General features: G+C 42.7%; 1 protein-coding gene across 8 annotated transcripts in view; it reads left to right on the top strand.

Annotated features, from left to right (window-relative positions):
* FN1 (fibronectin 1) overlaps positions 1-27,893 on the top strand; it is an 83,235-nt gene that overhangs the window by 34,417 nt on the left and 20,925 nt on the right. For 4 of the 8 annotated variants that reach the window (XM_033171081.1, XM_033171073.1, XM_033171066.1 and 1 more), the window contains exons 15-32: positions 28-205; positions 1,509-1,685; positions 2,173-2,301; positions 2,423-2,512; positions 3,612-3,806; positions 5,007-5,279; positions 7,663-7,929; positions 11,150-11,244; positions 13,505-13,673; positions 14,791-14,877; positions 15,581-15,772; positions 18,673-18,945; positions 20,110-20,292; positions 21,265-21,354; positions 21,815-22,084; positions 23,500-23,616; positions 25,050-25,214; positions 27,186-27,341. In XM_033171081.1, the coding sequence (XP_033026972.1) occupies positions 28-205; positions 1,509-1,685; positions 2,173-2,301; positions 2,423-2,512; positions 3,612-3,806; positions 5,007-5,279; positions 7,663-7,929; positions 11,150-11,244; positions 13,505-13,673; positions 14,791-14,877; positions 15,581-15,772; positions 18,673-18,945; positions 20,110-20,292; positions 21,265-21,354; positions 21,815-22,084; positions 23,500-23,616; positions 25,050-25,214; positions 27,186-27,341 (3,106 nt within the window). The remainder of the gene's footprint in view (positions 1-27; positions 206-1,508; positions 1,686-2,172; positions 2,302-2,422; positions 2,513-3,611; positions 3,807-5,006; positions 5,280-7,662; positions 7,930-11,149; positions 11,245-13,504; positions 13,674-14,790; positions 14,878-15,580; positions 15,773-18,672; positions 18,946-20,109; positions 20,293-21,264; positions 21,355-21,814; positions 22,085-23,499; positions 23,617-25,049; positions 25,215-27,185; positions 27,342-27,893) is intronic. The other 4 variants (XM_033171091.1, XM_033171118.1, XM_033171109.1 and 1 more) reach the window with 1 other exon arrangement.

Below are 27,893 nucleotides of genomic sequence, written 5' to 3'. Positions count from 1 at the left end.
AATATCCCCTGTGTTTTGCTCCTTTAGAAAAATTCTAGAGTCAAGTGGAAAGAGGCCACCATCCCAGGCTATTACAATTCTTACACTATCTCAGGCCTGAAACCTGGTATCGTTTATGAGGGGCAGCTTATTAGTGTTCAGCACTATGGCCAGAGAGAAGTCACCCGTTTTGAATTTACCACCTCTAGCACCACAGCTATTTCAAGTAAGTAATAATAATAATAATAATAATAATAATAATATAAAGAAATTTGGTTTGCAGTGCTGGTAGTATTCACTTGAAACAGGTAACAGGCATATATTAGAACTTCTGATAGTTGCTGTGTTGCTGGCACATGGCCAGCCTTTGTTCTACAGTATTGTTTGCCATAATATTTCTTATACCAGCAGTAATGGCATAGAACAGTATCCAGTAGCCTCGCATTTCACCTCGTTTCTGTGCATTTTTAAAAAATACCAGTCTGCTTCCCTGTCACTCCGTGCTTTCTCTGCTTTGATTTGGGCTGGGCGATATCTGGTTTTCAACATTGTGACACATATCACTGGTTAAACATTGTGATATACTGATATATCACTCTGTGTGTGTGTGTGTGTGTGTGTGTGTGTGTGTGTGTGTGTGTGCCCCCAGCCCTACTTTGATCTGTTTCAGGTTCTGAGACCTTCTGTATAAAACAAACCTCTGTGTTCGCCATTCACTATGATGGGGAATCTAAAAAATGGCTGTAAAGTTTTCACCTTTTTGCTAAAGTGGATGAGATTCATAGGCACACCAGCTCCTCCATAATGGATTAAACCTGCCAAATTGCAAACAAGCAAATGCAGGACTTTTTTGTGGGTGAAGTCAAAGGGGTTCACTTTCCACCATAATATCTTATGGGGGGGTGCAGGGGGTATTTGCTTTCCTGGTTTTTCTTATCTTAAAGTAAGAGGTTACCAAGTGGTATGCATATTTGCTTGTACATCTTAAAACCTGTAGCTCCCTTTGGTCTTCCCTTTCCAGTGTGTGTTTGTGTCTTCCATTGGCCTTACAATGTTGAGGCTGCCTAGAATGCTGTCTGTGGACTTCTCAAGACTGTCTATGGACTTCTGGGGTTTTGCAGTTTTTTGCTAAAAGAACTATGTAGGATTTATAAATGAAGCTTTTAACTTTATATATATATATATATAAATCATCTGCTGCTGTGCTTTAACAACACCACCACCAACCCAGAGGTCTTGAGTGTTCAGCCGTCAGGGAGCCAGCCAGGAACACCACACCCCAAGTTGCAAGGGTTTATTGATGTCATGGTTTCATTCGGGAGGGGAGAAATACCCCCAAATCACCCCATTGTTCAGCCCCTTTTGCTATCAGTTTTAACTCATAATTTAATTAACAAAAATACATATTAAAAGTCTGTATTAAAACAAACTTTTGCATAAAATCAAAGCCTGTGTAAGGCAATAGCTCTTGATTTATCCTGTCTTTCCTTCCATGAAACTATTGCTTATATATTAATTTTGCTTTGCAGGTACTCATGTGATAGGAGAAACAACAGCGCTTCCTTCTGTGGTTTCTATCTCAGAATCCATCACAGAAATTACAGCCAATAGTTTTGTGGTTTCCTGGGTTTCCGCTTCAGCCACTGTCTCGGGATTCCGTGTGGAATATGAACTGAGTGAAGATGGGGATAAGCCCAAGTACTTGGGTAAGATTGGATGAGCATCAGTCGCAGATGACATAAATAGGGTTAATTTCATTTCAGCCTATAAAGCTTATCTAGCATGGTTGTCCTCATAGCCATGTCTACTCAAAAGTAAGTCCCCTTGAATTCCCAGCTATGTTAAGGGTTGGTGCCTAACTTTCGTTCTGCTATTGAATTAAGTCTCATAATTATAGATATATGAATTATTTAGAATTTTCTGAAACTTCATACAATTGTCTATGGAGGATTCATTCAGGCAGATTATGTCTCTTCATTTCTTGCCAAGTGAGTTTCACTCCAGCTTTCGGGAGAGTTTTCAGAAGTGCCCAGTGCCGTCCAATCCGATACACGTTTTCTTCAAAAGAATTCCTGCTGAATTCATTGGGGTTTACACCAAAGTGTGGGCATGGGATTGTAGCACCAGAATCCTGGTTGTTTGTTTGTCTGCACATAACAAACATTCCCTGTTTTTCATTTGTTCTTTTTAAAGATCTTCCAAGCACAGTCAATTCAGTTAGTATCTCCGACTTACTTCCGGGTCGCAATTACATCGTCAAGGTCTATGAGGTCTCAGAAGAGGGAGAGCAGGATTTAATTCTGTCCACCACACAGACAACGGGTATGTTGGATCACACAATATTTGGCAAGGAAAGACGCCATGCCACCATGTTTTCCCTTTGAAGCTGGTCATTTCCTTTTTGCGCCATTAGACTTTCATATTTCTCTCTCTCCTTAAACAGCACCCGATGCTCCTCCCGAGCACCATGTGGAAAAGGTTGATGACACTTCAATAGTCGTGAGCTGGAACAGACCAGAAGCTCCAATCACAGGTCTGGCTCATTTATTTGTATTGGTTTTTAAATTTTGGTGCATTTCGTTTTTCTTCAGTTGTAAGAGAGGTGAACGCATGGCCGTATAGCTGAGGACTAAACTCTTTATACACAAAAAGAAGTATATATTTCAGGCATGCAGGAGGTGACTATTGTAATAAAAATCTGCCCTTATTCCCTTATGGGGGTACACAAGAGCCCTCGTAGAGTCCTTTGCAGGTTCTCCATCGGTAGGAGTAAAATAACGGAGGCCAACCAGAGAATATTTAGAAGCAAAGCAGCTAGTAAGCTTGATCTTTATTAAGGCTGTTGCAACAGGGTGTGTCCCCCCCCCCACAGGAGATTAGGGGAAAAAACCTAGAACAAAGGAGCGCCTCCCCTTATATAGAAATTTGAAAATTGCCCATGCTGCCGTTCAAGACACCCCCAGAAACATGATACAAACGTCACAGAAAGGGTGTAACCCAAGAGCACCTCCCCCCGGATACATCATACCTCCATCACAGAAAAAGGCGGTCTCCAACAGGTTGTTTTTCTCCTGCCTGCCAGTTTATATGATAATGCCTTATCTGATTGCCTTTCCTGGGTAGCCCCATTCCTTTGAGATGGTAAATACTTAGTTCCTGAATCTCTTACGCATATTGATAGTGTGCTCAGCTTAACAGATACTTGCCAGACTGTATTTACAGGGAGGTGTAAGTCCCAAAGAGAATTGGGAAGCTTTTCCTATTGTCTTCTCTCCTTGCAGAGAAATACTTGGTCAAAATAGTGCTGCTTCAGACATGTGGCCCATACATTCACGTACATGTTTGCTTGGTACACTTATGAACAATTATTATATATATAAGACCTTAATATTCTTGCAACACTATCAATCCTGCTGCCTGTCTAATAACAACAGAGGGCTCTGAAGTATTGTGATTCATAATGTTATATTCCTCCTAAATTTTTAATTTATGCAGGCTCACTAGTCCTCCGTTTCTGAAATGTGCAGGATTGAAGAATAATGGTGCCCAATTCAACATAGGGATGAGCAGATGTCTCCCATTTGGTTTTGTTACTGTGTCGTGGGCTAAACATGTATTTCTGGCTACATTAGGTTACCGAATTGTCTATACTCCATCCGAGGAAGGCAGCAGTACAGAACTCAACCTACCAGAGTCTGCTACCTCGGTGACGCTCAGTGATTTGATGCCTGGTGTTCAATACAATATTAGCATTTATGCTGTGGAAGAGAATCAGGAGAGCTCTCCTATTTTCATTCAGAAGACAACCACAGGAGCGCCAGAGGAAGGTATTGCCTACTGTATTTCCACTGCTCTTCCCTATGTCCCTCCAAAGCAGTATCTTTTTTTATAATAATATTTATTAAGGTTTTACAACATACATACATAAAACAAAACTACATAAACAACACAAAAAAACAAAACATAATGACATACGTAATTCCCTTGCGAATACCTTTTCGTAACTTCTTAGATCCCAAACACTCATAATCTACCTTCTAATTACTAAAATTCCTTAATATATTATACCTCTTAACCTATATTATAACATTGCCTAAATAATTAAACTTATATCTTATCTTACTCCTATCATCTTAAAACTTAATCATCTACCTTCAGCCTATTTTATCCTCAAATTATCTCTAACTTTCACTCATACAGTGATCTTTTAAATACAGTTTAAAATTCCTCCATTCTTTCTCCACTGCGTCGTCCCTCTGGTCACGGAGTTTTCCGGTCATTTCTGCGAGCTCCATATAGTCCATCATTTTCATCTGCCATTCTTCTATCATTGGTAGTTCTTCTGTCTTCCAATTCTTTGCTATCAAAATTCTAGCTGCTATTGTGGCATACAAAAATAAATTTCTATCACTTCTACAAATGTCCTGGCTTAGGATGCCCAGCAAAAAGGCTTCTGGTTTCTTCTTGAAAGTGTTTTTCAACACTTTTTTCATTTCATTATATATCTTTTCCCAGAAGTCTTTTACCTTAGGGCACGTCCACCACGTATGGAAGAAGGTTCCTTCTATTTGTTTACATTTCCAGCATTTATTACTTTGTCCATGGTACATTTTTGCCAATTTCACAGGAGTTAAATACATGGTACATTTTTGCCAATTTCACAGGGGTATTTAACCTCCAAAGCAATATCACCCTCCAAATGTGAAAGAGGAACTGGACCTCCTGGATTCATCCCAACTCCACCAGAAGCTGATTGGTTTTCTTGAGTGACACAATGGGAAGGAGTTTTGAGGGACGTTGGAAAAGGGAACATCAGTTCCTCTATGATATGGTAGTGGGGTGTAATGGGTATTCTTTTTACTTAGTTTTGGTTACAATTAAACCATTCCCACCTGCCAGTTACTTTCAGAATGTGGCAGCATGAAAAGGGCAGTTGTAATATGGGGTCCAGGTTAGCCCTCCTCCTTGTCACTGCAGTCACTTTGCAATTCAGTAAGGGGTTTTGCCTTGTGCTTCTTTCTGGCTAGGTGTGATTCCTTCACCCAAGGATTTGCAGTTTGTGGAAGTCACAGATGTCAAAATCACCATCATGTGGACACCCCCTGAAAGTGCTGTGACCGGCTATCGCGTAGAAGTGATCCCAGTTAACCGCCCTGGTGAACATGGTCAGAGGCTGCCCGTTACTAGGTATTCGTTTGCTGAGGTCACAGAGCTTCTGCCTGGAACAACCTATGTTTTCAAGGTCTATGCCCTGGGACAAGGCACAGAAAGTGAGCCACTGACTGGAGAACAAACAACCAGTAAGTAAATTTCCTTTAACTATGTTTATATATTTGTTCCAACCTCATCCTGCCAGAAATCTCAATATTCCACAAATAATATTTATTTACAATTAGAAATCTGGAAGTTAGTGGCCAGGATAATTCAGCAAGAGATTTTCTTTATCTTATGCTACTTTTCTGGTTCGATCCTGAAGTTGAGGCTCCAGTACTTTGGCCACCTCATGAGAAGAGAAGACTCCCTAGAAAAGACCCTGGTGTTGGGGAAGATGGAGGGCCCAAGGAGAAGGGGACGACAGAGGATGAGATGGTTGGACAGTGTTCTCGAAGCGACTAGCAAGAGTTTGGCCAAACTGCGAGAGGCAGTGAAGGATAGGCGTGCCTGGCGTGCTCTGGTCCATGGGGTCACAAAGAGTCGGACACGACTGAACGACTGAACAACAACAAACTTTTCTGGTTCAGGAGTTCCTTCCGATTGAACTTCAGACTTCCTTTTTTTAAGATCATGAGAGTTTTAAAAAACAGTTGGTGGTGGAGACTGTTGAATTAAATATTGTGCGCATGTGTAGGCACTCACACATAACCTTTAGTGAAGGATTCTTGGTCACAGCCACTGTTTTTATAAAACTCAAAACACTTATTAATGCAGAATGTCAACATGATCTTGTCACGGTAAAGCAAAATAGCAATCTACTGTGCTGTCATTGTGATACAATTTTAAAATTGTGTATTTTGAGGGCAGTAATGGACCAGATCCCAAATGTAGTAGTGCTGAGTACAGCTATTCTTAATAGGCATGGCTTGAGCTGGTAACAGGGGTCTGCAACTGTGCTTTCCATTCATTATGATCATGACCAGAATTGCTTCATCTAAACCACATTTTGAAAAACATTCACATAAATCCTGTGCTATAATTGAAATATATGAGAAAAGAGAACAGACAAGATTTCCCAAGGAATAATCCAAGGAATAATTCACAGTCCTTCAAGATAACTAGTCCTTCAGACCAATTGAATACTTGCTTAGGAAATCTATGGCTCTTTCCCTTTCATCTATACAACAAACATCACAATTTATTTTAAAAGTTTTGGAAACATACAAGTATTGCCTCTTTGCTACGCAATGCAGGGATAGAACTGTAGATTTTGTGAGCGTGGTTGTTAATTGCTGTAACTACCGTATTTTCCGGCATATACGGTACAATAGTTGGCACAGTATGTGTTTATGTAACACATAACCCAAGGAAGGAAGATTAGGTACCTGCACGCCTTTAAAATATCTCTAAATATCCAGTACAAGTATAAAGCACTGTGCCAACCTGGATAAGAGCCCAGACTCCAGTGGCTCATAAGAACTTAAGAAGAGTCTGCTGGATCAGGCCAATGGCCCATCTAGTCCAGCACCCAGTTCTTACAGAGGCCAACCAGATGCCTGTCGGAAACCAGGGAGCACGAGAGCACCATCCCATCCTGTGGTCCCCAGCAACTGGTACTCTAAAGCATTGCTGCTGACACAGTGGCTAGCAGTCTTCAAGAGCTCCATCCACCATGAATTTGTCTAATCCTAGATTGGTGGCCATCACTGCCTCCTATGGGAGCAAGATCCACTGTGTGAAGAAGTACCGTATTTTTCGCTCCATAGGGCGCACCGGACCATAGGGCCACCTCGTTTTTAGAGGAGGAAACAAGGGGGGGGGAATATTTTTCTGGTTTTCCTCCTCTAAAAGCCCTGGTTTTTTGAGGATCAGCTAAAAGTTTTGAAGCTTTTTTGCAAAGGGAAAAGCCCTGGTTTTTTGAAGATCAGCTAAGTTTTGCAGCTTTTTTTGCAAAGGGGGAAAAGCAAAGCTCCTTTTGCAAAGGGGGAAAAGCAAAGAGGAAAAGCCCCGTTTTAATGGGGTTCAACTCACATTTTTGCAGCTTCTGAAGGAAAGGGAGCCTTTTCTACAGTTTCCAGACAGATAATCTAATCAGCCAGTCACATGTTGCTGGGGAAACAAACAACCTCCCTCTGCAGCACATTCAACAATGGAGGGCGGGGCTGAAAGGGAGCCGGGACTCTTATCTCTCTCCTGATCTCTTGCTGATCAGCTGCTGAGTGGGGTCCTTTCAACACCCCCCTTTCTCTTTGTAAAATAAAAAGCATGATCCTCTTTTGGCCCCTGGGCAATTCAGCTCCAGGGACCACCATTCGCTCCATAAGACGCACAGATATTTCCCCTTACTTTTTAGGAGGATCTTAACTTTTGGCATAAGATGTGAGGTTGCTGTTATGAAATAGATACTGACTAGTGGTAGCAGTAGCAACTATTGTGTGAAGCCCTGCTCTACATGTTTAGGGTGTGGAGGAGGGAAGAACAATGGCTTCCTAAGAAGATGTAAAATGATGGTTTGGCTTTCCCTTCTAGGACTGGATGGCCCAACTAACCTGCGTTTTGTCAATGAGACGGACTCTACTGTGCTGGTGACCTGGAGGCCCCCTCGTAGCCGCATTGCAGGATACCGGCTTACTGTGAGCCTCACAACAGGAGGGCAACCCAAAGAGTTCACTGTGGGGCCATCAGTCACCAGATACCAGCTGAGGAACTTGCAGCCTGGCTCTGAGTACACTGTGTCCCTGGTGGCTATCAAAGGAGACCAGCAAAGCAACCCGGAAACAGGAATCTTCACAACTTGTAAGCAAGAAGCAGTTTTGGATATTGTTTCAGTTATGCTGATATTTCCCAGGCTTATGATGAGGTCGTGTCTAAAAAAAGAAAAAGAAAAAATTATTCGTCTAGAACATGAAGCTGTGTGAGGTTACATGTAGTAAGGCTCGTGGTTATGTGTGCTGAGATACCTGTTGTCATCAGTGGAGTATAATAATGAATCTGCCAGCTCCACCCTGTGCGCTAATACTACCAGATCACCTTCCATTAGCATTGGAAATTGCTGCCCATTTTTTACCCCTTTATGTGAGTCTTCCACTGTAACCTTCTTAAGAACAGTAGCTAAGGTGAAATAAATAAAAAAAAAAGAAAAAAATTGTCCAGTAGCAACTTAGAGACCAACTAAGTTAGTTCTGGATATAAGCTTTCATGTGCATACACACTTCTTCAGATACTGCATGCACACAAAAGCTTATAACCAGAACTAACTTAGTTGGTCTCTAAGGTGCTACTGGACAATTTTTTCGTTTTTTTTATTTACTTTGTCTGTGTCAGACCAACAACCTACCTGAAAGTAGCTAAGGCAAAGGAGTAGGTCAGGGTTCCTTTCGTTCCTTGGTATTTTGAGCATAGCTTCTGCCTAACACTTTTTGGGAATTACTTGCCTGTTAGTTGAAGACAGAGTTCTAAGTTTTGGTTTCATATCATAGCCTGTAGTAATTGGATCACCACAGTTTGGCAAGGTCAACCTTGCTGGTGAAATGCAGATTTCTACCACAAGATCCAAAAGCCATCTTGAAGCGCAAGAATCATTATGTGAGTTGTGTGACTCCACTGTGATAGACAGAATTAATGGCTGGATGGCCATCGGTCATGGAGATTCCTACATTGCAGGGAGTTTGACTAGATGAGCCTTGGGGTCCACCCCACCGCTACAATTCTATGGTTCTATGAATGCCGTTGTATTTCCTCAAGGGAAATTGTGCCTCACTGAAAATGCCAACCAGAACCGCTTGTGATCCAGCAATATGAGCACTGCAGATTGGCCATGCAACAGCAGCTCACCTGGGGCTCAGTAAATCTCCTGGTTTTGTTGCTGTTGGGGCTTTTGTTTTAAACTGGAAAAGCCTCAAAACCAGTTTAGCCCTTGGAGTGGTGTCCAGCAACACTTCTGCTGCATATCTTGCTTCTCCAGTGCTTTTGCAGAGTTGTTCAAACTTCTTCTTGCGCAATGGTATGTGTGCCTTTCTTGCCAGCAATTAAACTCCCACAAAGTCTGGCTTGTTTCAAGTCAAGCAAGCTTTATTTACAGGCATATAAATCACGGAGCTTCTCTCCCGGGCTTACGGAAGACATGTCGCCCGGTCAAAAGCGAAAGTTGGACTGACAGAGAAAAACAGTGCATCACAAATCACATGGACATCCTGTATACAGCAGATACCCCGGATGTTGTGACACATCCTCCCTGTGGGAGGGGCATACTGTTGAGCTTATTTAACCCTGAAAGCTCCAAACCTCACAGTTGCCTTCCTGGCATTGCAAAAACAAAGCATGGGAGTAGGTTTCTCCAGCAGTGGCTAATGTGGTGGGTCAGAGTAGCACTGCCACCCTCCCAACGCAGGCATCGCTGCAGGCAGGGTACTGACAAGGTCAGGGTGGCAGTGATGCCCTGCTGGAATCAACTTGCATGCCACAATATGTGACTTGTAGAGGCTGCATTCGTTTTGGTGGGTCACAAGTTATGTAGACCTGAGTAGACTCCGCTGGTCACCTGTACGTGGTTTATCTGCAATTTGTTTTGAGATGAGACTAAAGCTGCAGGCTGATTCCAAAGCTGAGTTGATCAGTGACATAGCACATGTACAAAAGAGCCATATTTGGTTCAGACTTCTAGAATATTTGGTTTAGAAAATTCGTGAACTGCTGCCTTGGTTTTATTTTATTAGCTGTCCCCTGGTTTGTATCTGTTCCAAGTTAAATGTGCCTGATAAGCAGGATCTAAGTTACATACTTATTAATATTCTAATATTGCTTCCAGTCTCTCCCCCCCCCCAGTAGAGTCATTTCATCTGTGTGGGAGGGATGGACACACTTTGTATATAGGTGTCTTTTTAATACAGCTTTTGATTCCTGGGCAGCTGGCTACATTTTTATACTAGCTCAGCCGGCTCACCAGACCTAACTTTGGAGCCACATCCTAAGTCTATTCAATTAAGTGCATTTGGGTGTATACTTAAAGTAGCTGCTACACAACAGCCGGGGTGCCTTGCAGACATTCCTTCAGAGGCAGTTAATTAGGGATTTTTATCCCAAATTGGCAACATTTTGCTTGTTTACAGAGGAAGGGAACCCGTTGTTTTGGTAGCCATGCGGTGTTGTTTTCTCTGCTGGGTAGTACTTTGAATTCACTTTGAAGCTGATGTAAATAATGAGATCCCTCTACTTTGCAAACTAGAAGTAATGCGCAGTGCTCAGGCCTTATGCCATGGCAATTAGAGGGCTGCTTCCAGCTTTGCATCCAGGAGCTGGTTTGGGGTTCATATGCATTCATACACGCAAACGTGTTTTGTTGGAATGAACCGTCTCCTTTGGTTAGCCTATGGCCCTCAGGACCAGGTGGCAGGAAGAAGAGTAACCTGGTTACCATGGTAATGACTAAATCTGCTCCGGCAGGCAAGAGTGCTGGTTTTTGACCTATAAAGCTTTAAACAGCTCAGCACCACAATAGCTCAAGGACCGGCTCTCCCCATATGAACCAACTCAGACCTTGTGCTCAGATTCTCAGGCCCTTCTTTGTGTGCCTCCTCCTCCTCAGAGGTCCGGAGGGGAGCAACACGAGTCCTTTTCTGTGGTGGGGTGCCCTTCCCAAGGAGGGTCACCTGGCTCCAGCATTGTATCCCTTTAGCCACCAGCCAAAACCTTTCCTCTATAACCAGGCCTTTGGCCTTTAATTATCTGCAGCTTTTTAGGGTGTGATGTTTGTAATGCATTTCTCTTTCCTTTTGGTTGTAATGTATCTATGCGGGGTTTGACCAGTTGATGGTTCTAAGTCGGTTGCGCTGGGCAAGAGAAGTGACTGACAAATTAAATAAATAAAATAGTCCAAGGAAATTCCATACCGCAAATAAAAACATTACAGCAACAGATGTTGAGGCAAAATATAAAGTACTGTTCATGGCAAGCTGACATCTCTAAGTGTCATGATATTGTTTAAATGGGAACTCTTTTTTGTGATTTCATCTTGCAGTACAGCCCTCAGGCACTGTTCCTCACTATACCACTGAAGTGACAGAAACATCTATTGTTATTACCTGGACACCAGCTCCAAGAATTGGGTTTAAGGTAAGAAAACAGCCACAAATTCCCACCCTGCCAATACTTCAGGTATCATTTAAACTGTCATGAAAACCAATCTACCTCAGCAGGGGGAGAGATCCCTGGCGCGAAAGGGCTTATTACAACTAATGGCTCGTGGCTATTTGAAAACTTGTAGTAGCAATTGATACACTGGCTGAGCGTTGTTTGTTTTAAGCCTGATGTAACAGATAAGAAATTAAAGGAGGTGGCATTCACCAAGGAGCCACTGAAATCAAAGCAAAGGTTTCTACAAGCTGCAGTGGCTCCTTAATAATTCAACATATCCTCTTTTCTCAGTTCAAAGGTTTCCTGGAGCAGCTACAAACATTTGTTTATAACTTATAAAATCCACAGTTAAAAGTGGTTTGAATGTAATCTCCTAAATGGTAAACAAAAAAGCAAAAATTTACAAGAAATATCTCTCTCTCTCTCTCTCTCTCTCTCTCTCTCTCTCTCACACACACACACACACTCTTGAAGCATCCTGATGAAATGAAGTTGTGAAAATGTTGTCTACCATATGTTATCCTGCTAACGTGGCCTTGGTGCAAAAAGGGAACCTTGCTCCAGCATGCATAGGATTTCGTGTTTGTTGTTAATCATTCTTAGTTCTGATAGTTCTTGTGCCAGAAAAGAAAAGAAAAGAAGTCCAGGCTGTGAAAACTCTTAATTCTGAGCCCAGAATGAACAATTCTACAGTGCATAAAATTGCTTAATAGAAATAATTAAACATTTCCGAACTTTGTATTTCATTTGGTTGCAGTTAGAATTGTTGTGGGGTTTTTTAATAGAGTGGTTAAGACGCCAAGGGAGAAGGGGCAGCAGAGGCAATATGTTAGGAATGGAAAGTCAGCAGAGAAAGCAGAAGCTGTTAGAGCGACAGAACTCTTTCCCTTTTCCTCCCTGCTTTAGTCTCTGCTCTAGCATGAGCGAGAGCCAGTGTGGTGTAGTGGTTAAGAGTGGCGGACTTGTAATCTGGGGAACCGGGTTCGCGTCTCCGCTCCTCCACATGCAGCTGCTGGGTGACTTTGGGCTAGTCACACTTCTCTGAAGTCTCTCAGCCCCACTCACCTCACAGAGTGTTTGTTGTGGGGGAGGAAGGGAAAGGAGAATGTTAGCCGCTTTGAGACTCCTTCGGGTAGTGATAAAGCGGGATATCAAATCCAAACTCTTCTTCTTCTAATATAAGTGCCTGTCAATTTCAAAAGGTTTGCTTGGTGATACCCGACCCCTCCCGTGGTGAAATAAAGACTCAGGACACAATAAGTAAGGTTAATGGGCATAGAAAGGCCACAACTTTATTGGTTGCGGATGTTGAGCAGTGTTGGCCCAGGCATTGGATCTAACCAACTATATCCGACTCACTCCAGCCCATTGTGCTGGGAGTCTGGGAAGGGTTAACCACCTATAGGGGAGCCCTGTTGCTGCACATCAACTAGGAACTTGCCCTGGGGTCACTGATGGGGGCGTGCCTTAGGCCCTCACCTTCCATAGCTTCAGACAGGGCCACGCACACCCCGGACTCCTTTAACGGAATACCCTTCAGCATTTTGGGGGAGGTGATGGCCCAACCTCCCCCCCCCCACCTTCAGCCTTCCAGAGATAATCCAATGCCTTAACCGCCAATCAAATCTAAACAGCTCGCCGTCAATACCCTGACACCCGCAACCAATGCCTAATAGCAACTAGGATATCTGTTAGCCAAACATCATTTCCAGCCTCTGATAAATGAACGCCATCATTGCGATATAAGGACGCCTTGCAGAATTTTATGGCAGGGTGTGCAATGAGTTCACCCTTCAGCCTCATCACCCTGTACGCGAGCAGGAAGCAAGAGGGTGAGCCCCGGCCGCAGGCCTGCTTAAATGCAGCAAGCCACGCCTCCAGAGCGACCAGGCTGTTCGCTCAGAGCGGCACCGCGCCCGAGGCTCAACCAATGGCTCCGGGGATGGCAGCCATCCCCCGAGCACGTGAAGGGCTCGTGGCGCCTGCAACCCCCCCCCCCAATTAGCTATGGGCGGAAGGGGCTTTCTCTACAATACTGAGGGCTAGATATCTGCTTTTCTGAAATGAAAGCCTGAAGTTCTCAGAAAGCTCAGGTTCCACCATGCATATATCTTTGCAGAATTCAACTCCTAATAGTTTTGTTTATCCACATCAAGCTATTCTGGTGTTCTTCACAGGAGTACATACTACAGTAGCCATTGTTAGCTGTGAATAATTCTTCATTCTTTTCCTACTGCAGCTGGGTGTGCGACCAAGCCAAGGTGGAGAAGCTCCAAGGGAGGTCATCTCTGAGTCTGGGAGCATTGTCATCTCGGGTCTGACTCCTGGCGTGCATTACGACTACACCATCACAGTACTCATGGATGGTCAAGAGAGAATCACACCCATCACCAAGACAGTAGTTACACGTATGACATATTTAACTATCACATAATTTACACTGCTTTTTCAGGCCAAAGATCCCAGAGTCATTATCCCCCGCAGAAGTTTGTGGAATTATTTTGGAGTGGTTTCTTTGTAAAATAAATCGGGCAGATTTGAGCCAGTATATGTGGAAGAGGGGGTAGCACAGGTGTATTCCTACCACAGACAAGACTTGTTTCCTGCTAACCTGGGCCTGGTACATCCTGACACCTCCAGCAGACCAGCCCATAAGGATCAGATTGCCATGAGGTGCTGCTGGGCTTTGGTAGCCCACAGGATGTCATGGCTAGCTTAGAGAGCAGGGTTCAGTCCATGACCCAGAGAAAATAGTGTAAGCTGGAAGAATAGCTCTTGGAAGAACCTTTTGATGTTCAGGTTTTATATTTCCAGGTGGCTTTTTGGTGGTGCAAAATGCCTTCCATCAGCTTCAGCTGCTGGCCCCACCACCCCTGCCCTATATGGACAGGGGTAGTCTAATTTGTGTTGTCTCTGCTCTGGTAACCTCTAGGTTAGATTACTGTAATGGGGCTGCCTTTGAAGACGGTTTCAGAGACTGCAAATGTTGGAGAATTCTGCAGCCAGGTTGCTCAGGATGGTCTGAGCACATGACATCAATCCTGGCCTGTGTGCGGCGGCTGCCAGGTGGTTTCCTGGCCCAATTCAAAATGCTGGTTTTTTGCCTTTAAAGCCATATGCAGTTTAGGACCCCAGTGCTAAAAGGACTGTCTCTCCCCACATAATCTAATCTGCACCCTGCATTCTAAGGGAGGTGCAGAGGGTGGCAGCGTGAGAATAGGCTTTCTCTGTGGTGGCCCCTTGTTTATGAAATGATCTTCCCAGGGAAGATCTCTTTTTTTAGGCGCCAGGCAAAAACATTCTCATTTATCCATACCTTTAGATCTTTACTTTCTGGTTCTCTTTTAGTGGGGCGGGATGGAGTTTGAGTCTATTCTATTTATACATGTTATATGCATGTAGTTTGGGCTGTTTTATCATTGTTTTTAATGTTGAGTTTCATTTTTGAAAAAAGCGACTAATAAAGAAAACTCTTTCTCTTGCACATCTAGTGAAATATTAAAACAATGATTTTATTACTTGTAGCTCTGTCACCACCAACCAACTTGGAACTTGATTCCAACCCCAAAACTGGAATCCTCACTGTCTCATGGGACAGAAGCCCATCTCCAGGTATTTATATTGTGCATGGCTAGGAATTTCCCTTTTGACTGTTAAGCGTTGTAGATCCTCAGTAATCCTGCTCACTTGCTTGCTTGGTTTGTTCCAATAAGAGCTGTCATTTTGGGCATTGTTAACCAGATACTGGGTACATCTGTTATAGTGCCATTTCTAGTACAGAGGGAAGGAAGGGCATTCCTCCTCAGGGAGCGTTTTGATAAAGAATAGCGCCACTGAAATCTGCCCACTAAGAAAACACGGAGGATAAGAATATGGTAACTCTTCTACAACTTACTGCATTTCTTTGTGAATCCCCCCCCCAAAAGCTATCAAACACCTTTAAAATGTTGTCTTCCACAAGATTTGTATTAAAAAATTATGTCTTTAGCAGGAAAAAATTAACATTGAAACACACCCTAGATCTGTGTCTCAGTATGTTCATGAAGACCACTGTGCACATCTCATTGGATTATATTGAAAGTATATACTCCCACAATTTCTATAAGTCTGTAACAAATGGAAACATCAGAATGCTTCATACTTGCCCTACATTCTGTGAAAACAATTATGTGTCATTGGCAATTGGAGGGGACCTTCTTGCGGTCAGATTTCCAGGTTTTAAGACCATTTAACATCTTTAAATAGCTGTGCTCCTGTCTAGTTTTAAGGAAGTACAGTGTAAGTGCCAACTAAGCCCTTTACTGTTGTGCTTTAGATGTAACTGGATACAGAATTACTACCGTCCCTACAAATGGACAACAAGGTTTCACTCTAGAGGAAGAAGTTGATGCTGAACAGACATCCTGCATCTTTGAAAATCTGAGTCCCGGAGTGGAATACAATGTCAGTGTTTACACAGTCAAAGATGACCAGGAGAGCTCACCCATCTTTGAAACCATCACACAAGGTAAAATTTAAAAACTGAGCAGCAGCTTTGACAAATTTCACAGGGAGCAGTCCTATAAATTTCTGTACTTATGAAAGCTGTACCTGAACATCTTTCGGTGAAGATTTTTCATTGGTTGTGAGTATGTTTATTCATAAATAAATCCTGTTCATTTCAGTACGATTTACTTCTAATTAGGATCACAGCCCTGGACACCAAGACAAACATACTTGCTCATTCCATATGGTTTTTATACTATTGTCTTATTTTGGCATAGGTATACAACAGTGGTGAGCAGATCGGCCTTGGATTCGCTGCCTCTGACTCAGGGGAAATGGATCACTAAACATTTTTGTTTATTCATATGTTACATTTTGTGGGGGGTTTCAGTGTAGCTGTATCAAATCTAGACAAACCAGATCAAGCACCAGTTAATAATGGTCAGAGGTGTGGAGAATATCTTAGAAAATAAGGTTCTTATTTGTTCAGGTGACATTGCCCATTGAAAATCAACAGTGCTTGATGTTTAGAAAGTTTCTGGTGGAGGACCAATGTTCTCTGCTGCTGCATAAGCTCACTGAAGAGTCAATTGTACCGTCTGTATATTGAGCTGTTGCCATGTTGATCCCAGATATCATGAAATACAAAATGAGCAAGCTGATCCTATTGATCCCTAGTAAAATATTAAGCCTTCCTCTATGTTTACTCAGATGTTAGCCCTACTTGTATTAACAGTGAGACTTGCTTACAGGTAAATGTGCATATGATTGCAGCTATAGACCAAGAAAAAGCATATCTTTGCTCTTTTTGTATGCTCAGAAGTATTTGTTTTGACTGAAAATGTACACCCTGCCCTTCTTCTGTTGTAGAAGATGGTCCGGGATGTCTCAGTCTAGCCTTGTTCTTGTAGTGCTGTAAAACCCCAAACCTGTCATTATGGGATTTTGTCTTATTTCCCCCCCACACACACACACACCACAAAATGGCTCCCAGCTCCTGTGTTTCACAGATGCTTGCCATTAACACTGCTTGGCATTTCTGTGCTCTCATTGAGTCTCTCTTTGCTCCTATGGGCAACTAACACTCTGGTTTGAGTTAATTCAAACAATCAGGTCCTTAACCCAATGCCACTTTCTAACACAAAGAAGCACTGGGAAAAAATACATTTTTGTATGTCTTTAGTGCTTTCTTTACAGGTGATATGGTAAGCGTATCCCACAAAGATAAGTGGTTATTTGGTAGAAAATTGATACTTTCAGTTCTGCTCAGTGGTTTTCCATAACAGATTGAAAAAGGTTCTGAAATTATTAAGCCAATGTTTTGAACCAGATGTAGACCACCCTTGAAAGATTCCTTATCATTTTAAGATTTGTATACTCCTCCCACCAAAGAGAAGCATAAAATACACACTTGCCCTGAAACTGGCTGTGTCCCTTTCCCCATCCTTCCCATCCCTCTATAGTATAGTAGCACATAACATAATGTAAGTGCCTCAAAACTGTGCCTACATTCAAAGACAAAGCGAGGTAGGACTCTGTTCCTAGAGTGATCTATCAACCAGCTTTGCTACAGCTGTTGTTCATAAGTGTTACTCGGCCTTAGAAATTACCTGCTGAATAATCACCAGGCTGTGTAATATATACTATATGTAGAGCTGGATGTACAAAATCAATATTTTGCTTCAGGATGATTAGCCCATGAAAACAATGTCAGGTAAAGGCACATGTCTCATTCATGACTTAGACTAGAACCCCTTGCCATTTTTTAACTTCACAAATGACAATTCTGTAAGGACGGCTTGTTTTATGTTTCAGACTGCTGTGCTGTACACAGTTACCTGGTGGGATTAACTCCCAGTAGGATTATGTTTCAAGGCTATGATCTTTCTCAAAGTTTGCACTCGGGAAAGAATGGCTTTGTTAGATACTGCAGTTGATAGGAGTGAACGTCTGTAGTGCAGGTCAAAAAAGCAGACATGAAAGAAGCAATATGAGCCCCCATGATGACGACGACGATGATAATTTATTATTTATACCCCACCCATCTGGCTGGGTTTCCCCAGCCACACTAATGAATCCATTAAAAGTGTCTGAGCCACTTGGTCACCATCCTTCACCTCTCTTTTTTCAAGTGTCTTCTTGGGTGTCTACTGGATGGCAACTTCCCCCACCCATAAGCCTACAGGTACCAGCCTTGTGGTCTGTGACGTGACGCATAGAAACTGTTTCCTCCCCACTTTAATGTTTCAAGACACATGGGATGTTACCTGAATAAATCCTAATTGGAAGCAGAATATTTAACCAAGGCAATTGCTCTTGAGTAATACTGCATCTGGCAAAACAATCTGAACCTGATTATCTGTGTGGAACATGTATAACCCAGGCAAGCTGTCATTGACCACTAATGATTTGTACAAGGAAAACTTGATACAGGCAAGCATATGTGTCAGTTGGAGAAGCAAATTCTTAAGACTGTGGGGCTCAAGCGTTAGTTGATAGGGTCTCATACATTCCTGCCAATTTGATTCACCCCGCCCTGCCCCGCCCAGAGATGGGCTCTTTGTTGTTTTACATATTCTGGAGCAGGTGCCATTTTGCTCCATCCTAAAAACATATTTGCTGGCAGGGTGTTTCATGAGAATTAGCTGCAAATCCTGCAGAACATCTCTAATGACATTCAGAAGAGTTGTTTTGCAGGTATTGTAAGAGGGTTTAGCTATCTAACCCATTGCTGTACGTTGTAAATGGTGGACTTCTTTTTCATAGGGAAATATCACCTATCACCACAATTACTTCGCTAGTTCTTCACTTTTAATTCACTGCTGAATTCACTGATGATCACTGCTTTCTCTCTCTCTTCCTCCTTGTTGTATTTTGCCCCCGTTTGTCTTTGGCCCCCTGTTTTGCTCTGTAACACGATAGAGGTGCCCCACCTCACTGACTTAAGCTTTGTCGACGTAACTGATACAAGCATCGGCCTGAGGTGGACCCCACAAAATGCCTCCACCATTATTGGCTACCGCATCACAGTAGCTGCAGCAGGAGAAAGTGTCCCCATTTCTGAAGATTTTGTGGACTCTTCAGAGGGACACTATACGGTCACAGGCTTGGAGCCGGGCATTGATTATGAGATCAGCGTAACCACACTCATTAATGGCGGAGAGAGTGCCCCTGCTACGCTGACTCAGCAAACTGGTGATTGTTGAAGACCTCCTGTGTTGAGAGTACTGTTTCATGCTGTCACTAGCTGCTTGGATGACTGGTTTTCTCAGTGGAGAAATGGGCCTCTTGCTTTGTTTAGGGAGAGGTGGCCAGGGGACATTTTTGGAAGTACAATGGGAACAGATATACAGTATTATACAGATAATTTCCTTTTAGTATTTCCACCAATTTGAGGTTGAATCTTGCATCTCTATAGCAGGTTGAAGCATCTCGTCAAATTCTCGGGAGCTGATAATTTATTTGGCTTTGGAAATTCTACCTCTTAACGTTTTTGTGGATAGAAAACATTTTTCTTTAACGTTTCTTCTCACAGCTTTATTATCATTTCACAGTGTATATCTGAGCTGGGCTTGAACCCACATCTCAGAAGTTTCAGAACCTATGTGATGTATCCACATTGGCTTTCCTAGCCACAATGGAGATAAATGGAATAATCCAAATCTCTTGAAGTCCATTATCCTAATCCTCACTTAGTGTTTTGTTAATGCAATGGCCCAAGTGTCCAAGTGATTTCTCCAAAATGGTGTGGGGAAGAAGGCATCCTCCAATCATGCTAGTGACAGCCATGGCAGCCTTTGAAACCTCTGTAGTGCATGTACAGAAAATGACCTGGAAGTTTGTTTTGCATGGAAAGACTAGCGCAATCACCTTAGCTGGGTAAGGCTTTATAACCTTTTCCTGTGTAAGTAGTTGTAGAGTCCTAGAGACTTCACAGCTGCTGTTCATCCTCCCATCTGTATGCATGTTAGTGTTATGGAAGTGGCGCCTTTTCCCATCTCTGAGCTGCTGTAGAGCACATTGGGCCTCTCTGATTTGAGATGGATTGCAAGATTAATAGGCAAAAGACAACAATAAAGTAGTATTATGGAATATATTTGGAATCCATAACGGTTTTGCTGAGAGGTTAAATGTGCTTTACATCAGCTTTAACTGTGTAATGAAAGATTGAAAGATTACTGCAGCTTACTTTCGTGGAATGAAACCTAGTTTAGTGGTACATTTGCATGGGTTTGATTTTGTAATGGATTCCTCCCTCCCCCCTTTTTTTGCATGGGATTGTTTGTATATTTTTGAAACATTATTAAATCGAATTCTGGTGCTTCTAAACTTACTAAAAATATTGTCCTTTAACCTCAGCTGTCCCTCCTCCCACTGATCTGCGTTTTACCAATGTGGGCCCTGACACCATAAGAGTAACTTGGACTCCACCAACATCCATTGAACTGACCAACTTCCTCGTTCGTTTCTCACCTGTGAAGAAAGAAGAGGATGTTGCAGAGCTGTCTATCTCACCATCTGACAATGCAGTGGTTTTAACAAGTAAGAGACTGATTCATTGATACGTTTTATCCAGTCATCAAACTGTTGTGATTTGATATTGGAATCGGTAGACTTTGGGGGAGTTGGGGGGGGAGACGATTGGCTAGACGTCTAGTTTAGACTCTTGCTGTCATTCTCTATCTGCATTTTCTATTGCTATTTTTCATTTGTTTTCCCCTCAATTCACCAAGTCTCATTTTGATAGCCTGTTTCATTTTACTCTTTGTAGTTACTACTTTAAACTCTATGCAAAAAGTCTCATGAGGAAATCATGCAGTGGAAGAAACATGTTGTATAGAATTATAAATGCACACACAGGTAGCCCTGAAAAATTATGTTTCTATTTGTTTGGAATTTATCCATCCCACAATGGGATATGAGCTCTGTCACCAGGCCCTAAGTCCTGGTAGGCCAACAGTGCATGGCACTTATGACCCAGCCTAAACTCTGAGATGCTCTTAGATCTCAGCTAGGTTAAACATTTTCTGCTGGCAGTGTTTCTCATCTCTCCCAGACAGTGAAAATGAGTGTCAGAATTTGTACTTTAGTTCTTATGTGCATTTTTGACAAGGACAGAATTCGCAAAGGCCTTGGTAGAAAAAATTAAAGAGTTTTGTTGATGGAGGTAGATATGGAAACAGTACAAGATTCAAAGCTTTTCCAGTAAAGAATTACGGAAATTCTAGCTGGAAACGCTTTGTGAATGACAATAGGCAGGACTGTCAGAGAGCGAGAAACTTGTTTTGCAGGCTGGAAATATCCATTAGAAAAGAAAACACAGCAATTTTTTCAGCATATAATGCTGCATGCTGAGGTGGAGTAACATTTAGAACTATTTTGCTAAACAAAATAGCTGGAACTGACCATTTTTGTTTAGCAAAGGAGCTCTTCTGGGTAAAAAGCTGAGATTTGCAATTGTTTCTAGAGGAACTTAAATATCCTAAATCGTTGCTTTTTTTTTAAACTCTTCAGATCTTCTCCCTGGCACTGTGTATTTGATCAGGGTTTACAGTGTATATGAACAACGTGAGAGTAAACCTCTGAGCGGAGAGCAGAAAACAGGTCTGTAGAATGAGAAATATTGAAAATGTCTTCACTTTCTGTCTACAAGTTTTAAGATTATTCTGCTATTTTGGTTGTTCAAAAATATTAAGGATTTTGAATTTTTTTGTATAGTTTTTGCTTTACAAATTGGTCTTACCAAGCCAATTTTAGAAAGAACTGTCATGCCATGATGGCTCTGTTGAAATTGGTACAATACAATTTCATAACTTCAGGACTCCACATTCATAGCCCTCTCCACTGTTGTTATTCCTTCCCCTTTCAGTGGAGGAAGGGTTTGGTGTTTGAACAACCTATTATGGCCCACATCTCTACCTCTTAAGATGAGACTTGTTTGTCCTAATGTTTCCTATCTACTGTAATATATGTGCAATGCATATGCATGCTTTTCCTTTTAAAAAAGACATTGACTTACCTGTTCAGCTGATTTAAATCTCCTTTATTTTCTTATGAAAAATAGGCCTTGATTCCCCAACTGGGCTTGATTTCTCAGAAATAACAGCCCATTCTTTCACCGTCCATTGGATTGCTCCCCGTGCCACCATCACTGGCTACAAAATACGCCATTCCCTTGAGCAAGGGGGAGGCAGATCCAAAGAAGTCCGCATTGCTCCATCTCGCAATTCCATCACACTCACTGACCTGGTTCCAGGGTCTGAATATGTGGTGAGCATTTCTGCATTCAACGGCAAAGAGGAGAGCTTGCCTTTGATTGGACAGCAAAGTACAGGTAAGACCTAGGCAAGGAAAATAGAATACAACTTTTAAGTTCTTGAGACCAGCTCACAGAGTTAATTGAAATGGAAAACATAACATCAGACATCTCACTTCTTGGGCTTAGATATCAATTCCTTTAACAGCTAAATGGAAGAAATCCAGTCAAGAAATTTCACAACAGATTGCAAGTGAGGCATTGAGAACCTACAGGTTTACTGGATGGTTTTGAATGGCAGCTGAAGAGTTATAGGCATTATTCTCAGTTTTATTCTGCTTCTGCTACTCATGGAGTTGTGGAAGGGACTGCAGCCAACTGCTAGGAACCCAGTCAAGGCCTCTCTTCATCCTTTCTGAGATTTCCTCAGGCACATTTTCAACCCTGTCAGTGTGGCCTCCAGAACTAGAAAGTTTTGGCAGGTGTGAAGAAAAGACTAGAAAACAGAAAACAGAACTAAACAATATGCAGCATATGTACACGATGCTGAAAGCAGCAGCTTCATTTCCTTTGCTCCTCCCAGTAACATGGAGGCAAAATACGTGACATTGTATTGAGTTTCCCAGTCCCTTCATGTGTAGATAGGGACACATGCAGCACAGTGATTTTTCAAGTTGCTGCATTTTTGAAAAAACAAACAAACAGCATTTCTGGAGGAAGTAGAAGAGAGTAAGCAGCACTTTGAGCAGAGCCAGGTCTACAATTGGCACACTGAGGTGGCAGCAGAAACCTCCAAGGCGGCAGCCCCACCAGTGCCCCTCTGCCGTTGGTGCAGAAGCAGTGCCAGTATTGGCACCAATTCCAGATGAAATTGTGGGAGATCACGTGGAGCATGCAAAGATATATTGTGATTTTGGCGAGATCTTGATTGAAATGAACGCCAATGCCGGGGTCACTTCTCTGCCAGCAGCAGAGGCGGCAGGGCGGGGGGAGAAGTGGTGCCGGCCGTGGGAGGGAATTTGCCTCAAGCGGTGAAACAGGACATGCCGCCCCCGACTTTCAGTGGCAGTATTCGTTTTATATTGTCTGCTTTGGGCCATAGGTTTTTCAAAGTGTTGAATATCACATGTCCAGTAGCCAATTCCATGGATTCTTGGTACAATCACAGAATCAAAACCCAATTGAAAATTCAGATATGGGTTTAAATGGCAGCTTTCTAGTGGGTTTGCAGGGTGGTGCTTGGCTACTTACTTTCCTTCAGAATTATTTCCACTCCAATAAGATGCAAGTTCTAGTGATGCCTCTCAGGGGGGGGGGATACAATGATGAAGCATTGCCTGCCTTTGAACCAGCGCAGAATATAGTTCCAAAATACTACCTTGTCTATAAAGATGTCTGCAAAAGGAATCCAAAAGCTTTACTGGGCAGTTGACATGTGAACTGAGAGGATGTGGAACATTCCTAATTTTTCTTTCTCAAACCCCTCTGTCTAGTTTCTGACGTTCCAAGAGATCTGCACGTCACTCCCACTGGGCCCACCAGCCTGGTCATCACCTGGGAGGCTCCTGCCGTTACCGTCAGATACTACAGGATCACATATGGAGAAACAGGTCAGTGCTAGATGGTCTTAATACCTAGTATTAGAAGTTAAAGCAAGACTCTGGAGGCAAGTTTTTAAGTGACTTAAGAACACTGCAGCACTTTGGATGACTGCTGTGGCTCTGATAGTCACTGGATAATTACAATTCAAATACAAGTTGGAAGGGAGGTAAAGGGATCAGTCCCTGGCAGCTGCATGTTCAAGGGAAAGGGGCTGCTGATTACATGGAGCATCTTGTGGGTATCATACCCCTTTCACACTAACGCTAAAAAGATGAATGTCAGTGGTGGGGGCCGTATATGTGTGGGAGGGGACATCAGTGTACCCCTTAATTTGTCCAAGTATTGAAAACTTAACATTTGAGAGGACTTTTTCTGCACCTGTTGGTCTGTCAGCATTATACACAGTATTAATTGGTACTAAACACAACCTGAGACAGTTATCTTCATGGGTTTTCCAAAGGCAGTCCCACACCATGTGCATTAAAAGGTAAAGGGACCCCTGACCATTAGGTCCAGTTGTGTCCAACTCGGGTTGCGGCGCTCATCTTATGTTAGTGGCCGAGGGAGCCAGTGTGCAGCTTCCGGGTCATGTGGCCAGCATAACAAAGCCACTTCTGGTGAACCAGAGCAGCACATGGAAACGCCGTTTACCTTCCCGCCGGAGCGGTGCCTATTTATCTACTTGCACTTTGACATTCTTTCGAACTGCTAGGTGGGCAGGAGCTGGGACTGAGCAACGAGAGCTCACCCTGTCGCTGGGATTCGAACTGCCGACCTTCTAATCAGCAAGCCCTGGGCTCTGTGGTTTAACCCACAGCGCCACCCACGTCCCATACCATGTGCATTACAAGGATCTAATTTAGGCATCCTGATGGCATTAATTGCCATGGGTGGATTGTAATGCTATTTTCTATGTATTTTATACATGATTGTTTTATTACAATTTATTCAGCAAATTGCTTTGAACCCCTTTTGGGGGGCAAAGACCATGTGCAAATTTAGTTATTAAATTTGATCTGCATGTCACTCCCACTGAACCCACCAGCTTGGTCATCACCTGGGACAGGAGTGCCAAATTGAATAAAATAATTGATCACTTGATGTGGTGCACACACACCATTTGAATGGCAATGCCCATCAACTTCAGGGAGGCAGCCCCCTCAAATATTTTAGGGGGGCCAAAGACCCAGCGGCCCCTAGGTGTTGGCTCCTATGACCTGGGAAGCTCCTGCCATTAGCAGGATAGCTTATTCGGTAGAGCATGAGACTCCTGATCTCAGGGTTGTGTGTTTGAGCCCCATGTTGGGCAAAATAATCCTGCATTGCAGGGGTTGGACTAGATGAACCTCATGGTCCCTTCCAACTCTGCATTCCATGATTCTATGTCGTCTTTTTTAGCAACAGCTGTGAGCTTTTGACCATCTTGTGCTATTGCTCATAGGTGGCAGTGGGCCTGTTCAAGAGTTCACTGTACCTGGACACGTGTCCACTGCAACAATCCCTGGACTTAAGCCTGGAACAGACTATACCATCACTGTGTATGCAGTCACTGGACGTGGAGACAGTCCAGCCAGCAGCAAACCAGTCACTGTCGACTACAGAATAGGTAAGACCAGGACAAATGGACATTTAAGAACTATTCATTCCATCTGCTCACTTTTTCCTTTTCTTTTTAAGGGTGGAAGAGCAAACCAAATTATTCACCCCATTGGCTTAATTCAGCAATTCTGTCCATCATGCAAAAAGACTTCTAACCCATTTAAAACACTTGCATCTTGCTTTTTGATGAGCTTGAGATTGCTGGCAAAAACTATGGCTTTGTTTCCCACAGCTCCTTGATTTGCATCAGGATGGTAACACAACAGTGCTTTCCATTTGTTTGAATACAAATACGTTGCCAATGTGGCAGGCGGTAAATGGTGGCGTTCTTATTCATCTAGTTCAGCGCTCGTTTCCAACAAGGGCCCGTCAAATTTATCTGGATCACCAAAGGAGAAGGGCAGCAGTGTCCCCTTGTCTGCTTCCACATGTGATCTTTCACTATGTTGTCGTCCTGTGGAGGCTCTGTTCAGAGCACAGGAGAGGCTTACATGGGATAGGTGAGGTTGAGTGGGTGGAGCCAAAGGAAAGTACAGCAGCAGCGATTTGGCAGGGGAGCAAAAATTTTAGGTCCCTCATGGTGGCAATCCATGGTTTTAAGGATTATGCTGGATCCCAAAAGTGGCCAACACACACCAGTTTATTGAGCAGCCGTGGATTAAAGCAATATTATGCTCAACCATTTATATCAATCAATCAATTTATTTATTGCATTAGCCCTATGGCCATAGCACATAGTGAAAGACCAGGCAGTAGCCTGACACGATTATACAAAGAATACAACAGATACAGTTAAAACAATTGGAAGTAAAATCGTACTGGATAAAACAAATAAAATAAAAAGCACTAGCGGGCGTGACGACAGTGTCCATGTTGGGAATATACATAAGACTAAGGCTAAGGGAAGTTGGCCAAAAAGGTGGTCCTGAGTTTCAGGGCCTGTAATATGTAGATGGCCACTCCACGCGAGATCAAGGGGTTGGCATCCGCCAGTAGATACTTCATGCGGTCACCGTCCCTGGCGATAGTCGGCGGGATTAGAGGGAGAAGCCTAGATCTTATTGAGGCATATAGTGGGCAGTAGAGGAAGAAGTGAATAAAGTCCTCTATCTTTCCATTCTTGCATATATGCATTTTTGAAAGATGTATACCCCACCTTCTCAAAAAATGAAGTTCTCAGAAAAAGACCCTTCTAAAAATATAACATAAGGTAGCATAAAATGAAGTGAAGTGGAACAAATAAATCACATGAAATATTTAAAATTTAGCAGCACCAGTATAAAATGACAAATTAAGCATCAGTGCAAAAGCTAAAATTATAAAATAACAAATTAAGTCTCAGGAGCAATAGCTGTTGAATAATTCAGTTACAAGGTAAATAAAAACTTAGCCTGGTACCTAAAACTGAACATGCCAACCCATGGAAAGAGTGTTCCAGAGTTGGGGTCCATAATAGAGCTGTTTTGGGGGGTGGCCACCCACCTCCCTTCTGATGGTGAAGATAAAGGTCTATAATGTTTATCATAATTGGCGCATAGGTTCAGATTTGCCGTAACATTTTTGTGTGGGAAGAACACGCGGAGAAGGAGTAATGTATATATATATATTCCATTATTTAATTTCCCTTCTCTGTTAAAATCCCAAGATCTAGCTTGCAGTTTAAAATATTAACACTTTCAAATAGCCCTTTCTGCTGATTTCCCCCTCTCCCACTTTCTTCACCCGAACTTTCTTATGTACAGTTTTTGAATGCTTGTTCCCCAAGGCCACATCATGGAGAAACAAGGCTCTGGTGTTATCACTGCAGGTTCCATATGAAATTCAAAATATTATTTAGCCCTGAAGTGTGCATGAGAAATGTCTTCTGAGTTACTTTAGGCCTTGAAGGACCAACATGGCCACACAAGGTGGTCAGTCTTCTCTAAGGTCTGTCACAGAAGCCAATGAGAGGTGAATGATTTAATTATTTTACGTGCAGAGATTGATACGCCATCCCAGCTACAAGTGACTGATATTCAGGACAGCAGCATAACTGTGCGATGGGAGCCTTCTTCTTCCCCAGTTACTGGTTACAGAGTGACAGCTGTTCCCAAAGATAACCATGGTCCCACAAAAACCAGAGTTCTCTCTGCAGGTAAGAACAATGCATACATAAAACTCAAGAGAGGGGCACCCAAGGGAAGAAAGAAATCCACAATCTAAGCCTGACTTACTGGCAAGCCAAAATGTTGGGTCACCACTGCACCTTCCCCATAAGCCAGCTTCTCTCTCGTGCTTTTTCAGAATGTACTAGCATGAACAGAAACAAAAAAAAAATTAAAAGCCTACAGGTCATAAGAAGCCTTGGCAGAATAGCAATGTCTTTCTCAGTTACCAAAATGTTCCATTGCGTTCCACAAAGTGCCGAGATAACATGCTAAAATCAGAATTGTGTTCATGACTGAGGCAAAACGTGGGCCCTGGAAAGGCACAATGGCCAGGACCTAAAGAACCACACAATTAGTTCCACATACCTAGGTGTGTTCGCATCTAATGCTAAATTATGGTATAATGCTCTATGCACAAGCTGGAATGAGCTTCAGGCAGGCGTGCCTCTCTTCTCCTCCCATCTGGCTGTTCCCCTAATCTCTGTGCACTGATGTGTGTGAACCTAGGAATCATGGTTTATCACAGACGTTGATTCTTC

This window comes from Lacerta agilis, chromosome 1 (assembly GCF_009819535.1).
Source record: "Lacerta agilis isolate rLacAgi1 chromosome 1, rLacAgi1.pri, whole genome shotgun sequence".
Classification (NCBI taxonomy): Eukaryota; Metazoa; Chordata; class Lepidosauria; order Squamata; family Lacertidae; genus Lacerta; species Lacerta agilis.
This window is presented reverse-complemented; position numbering and strand designations above follow the sequence as displayed.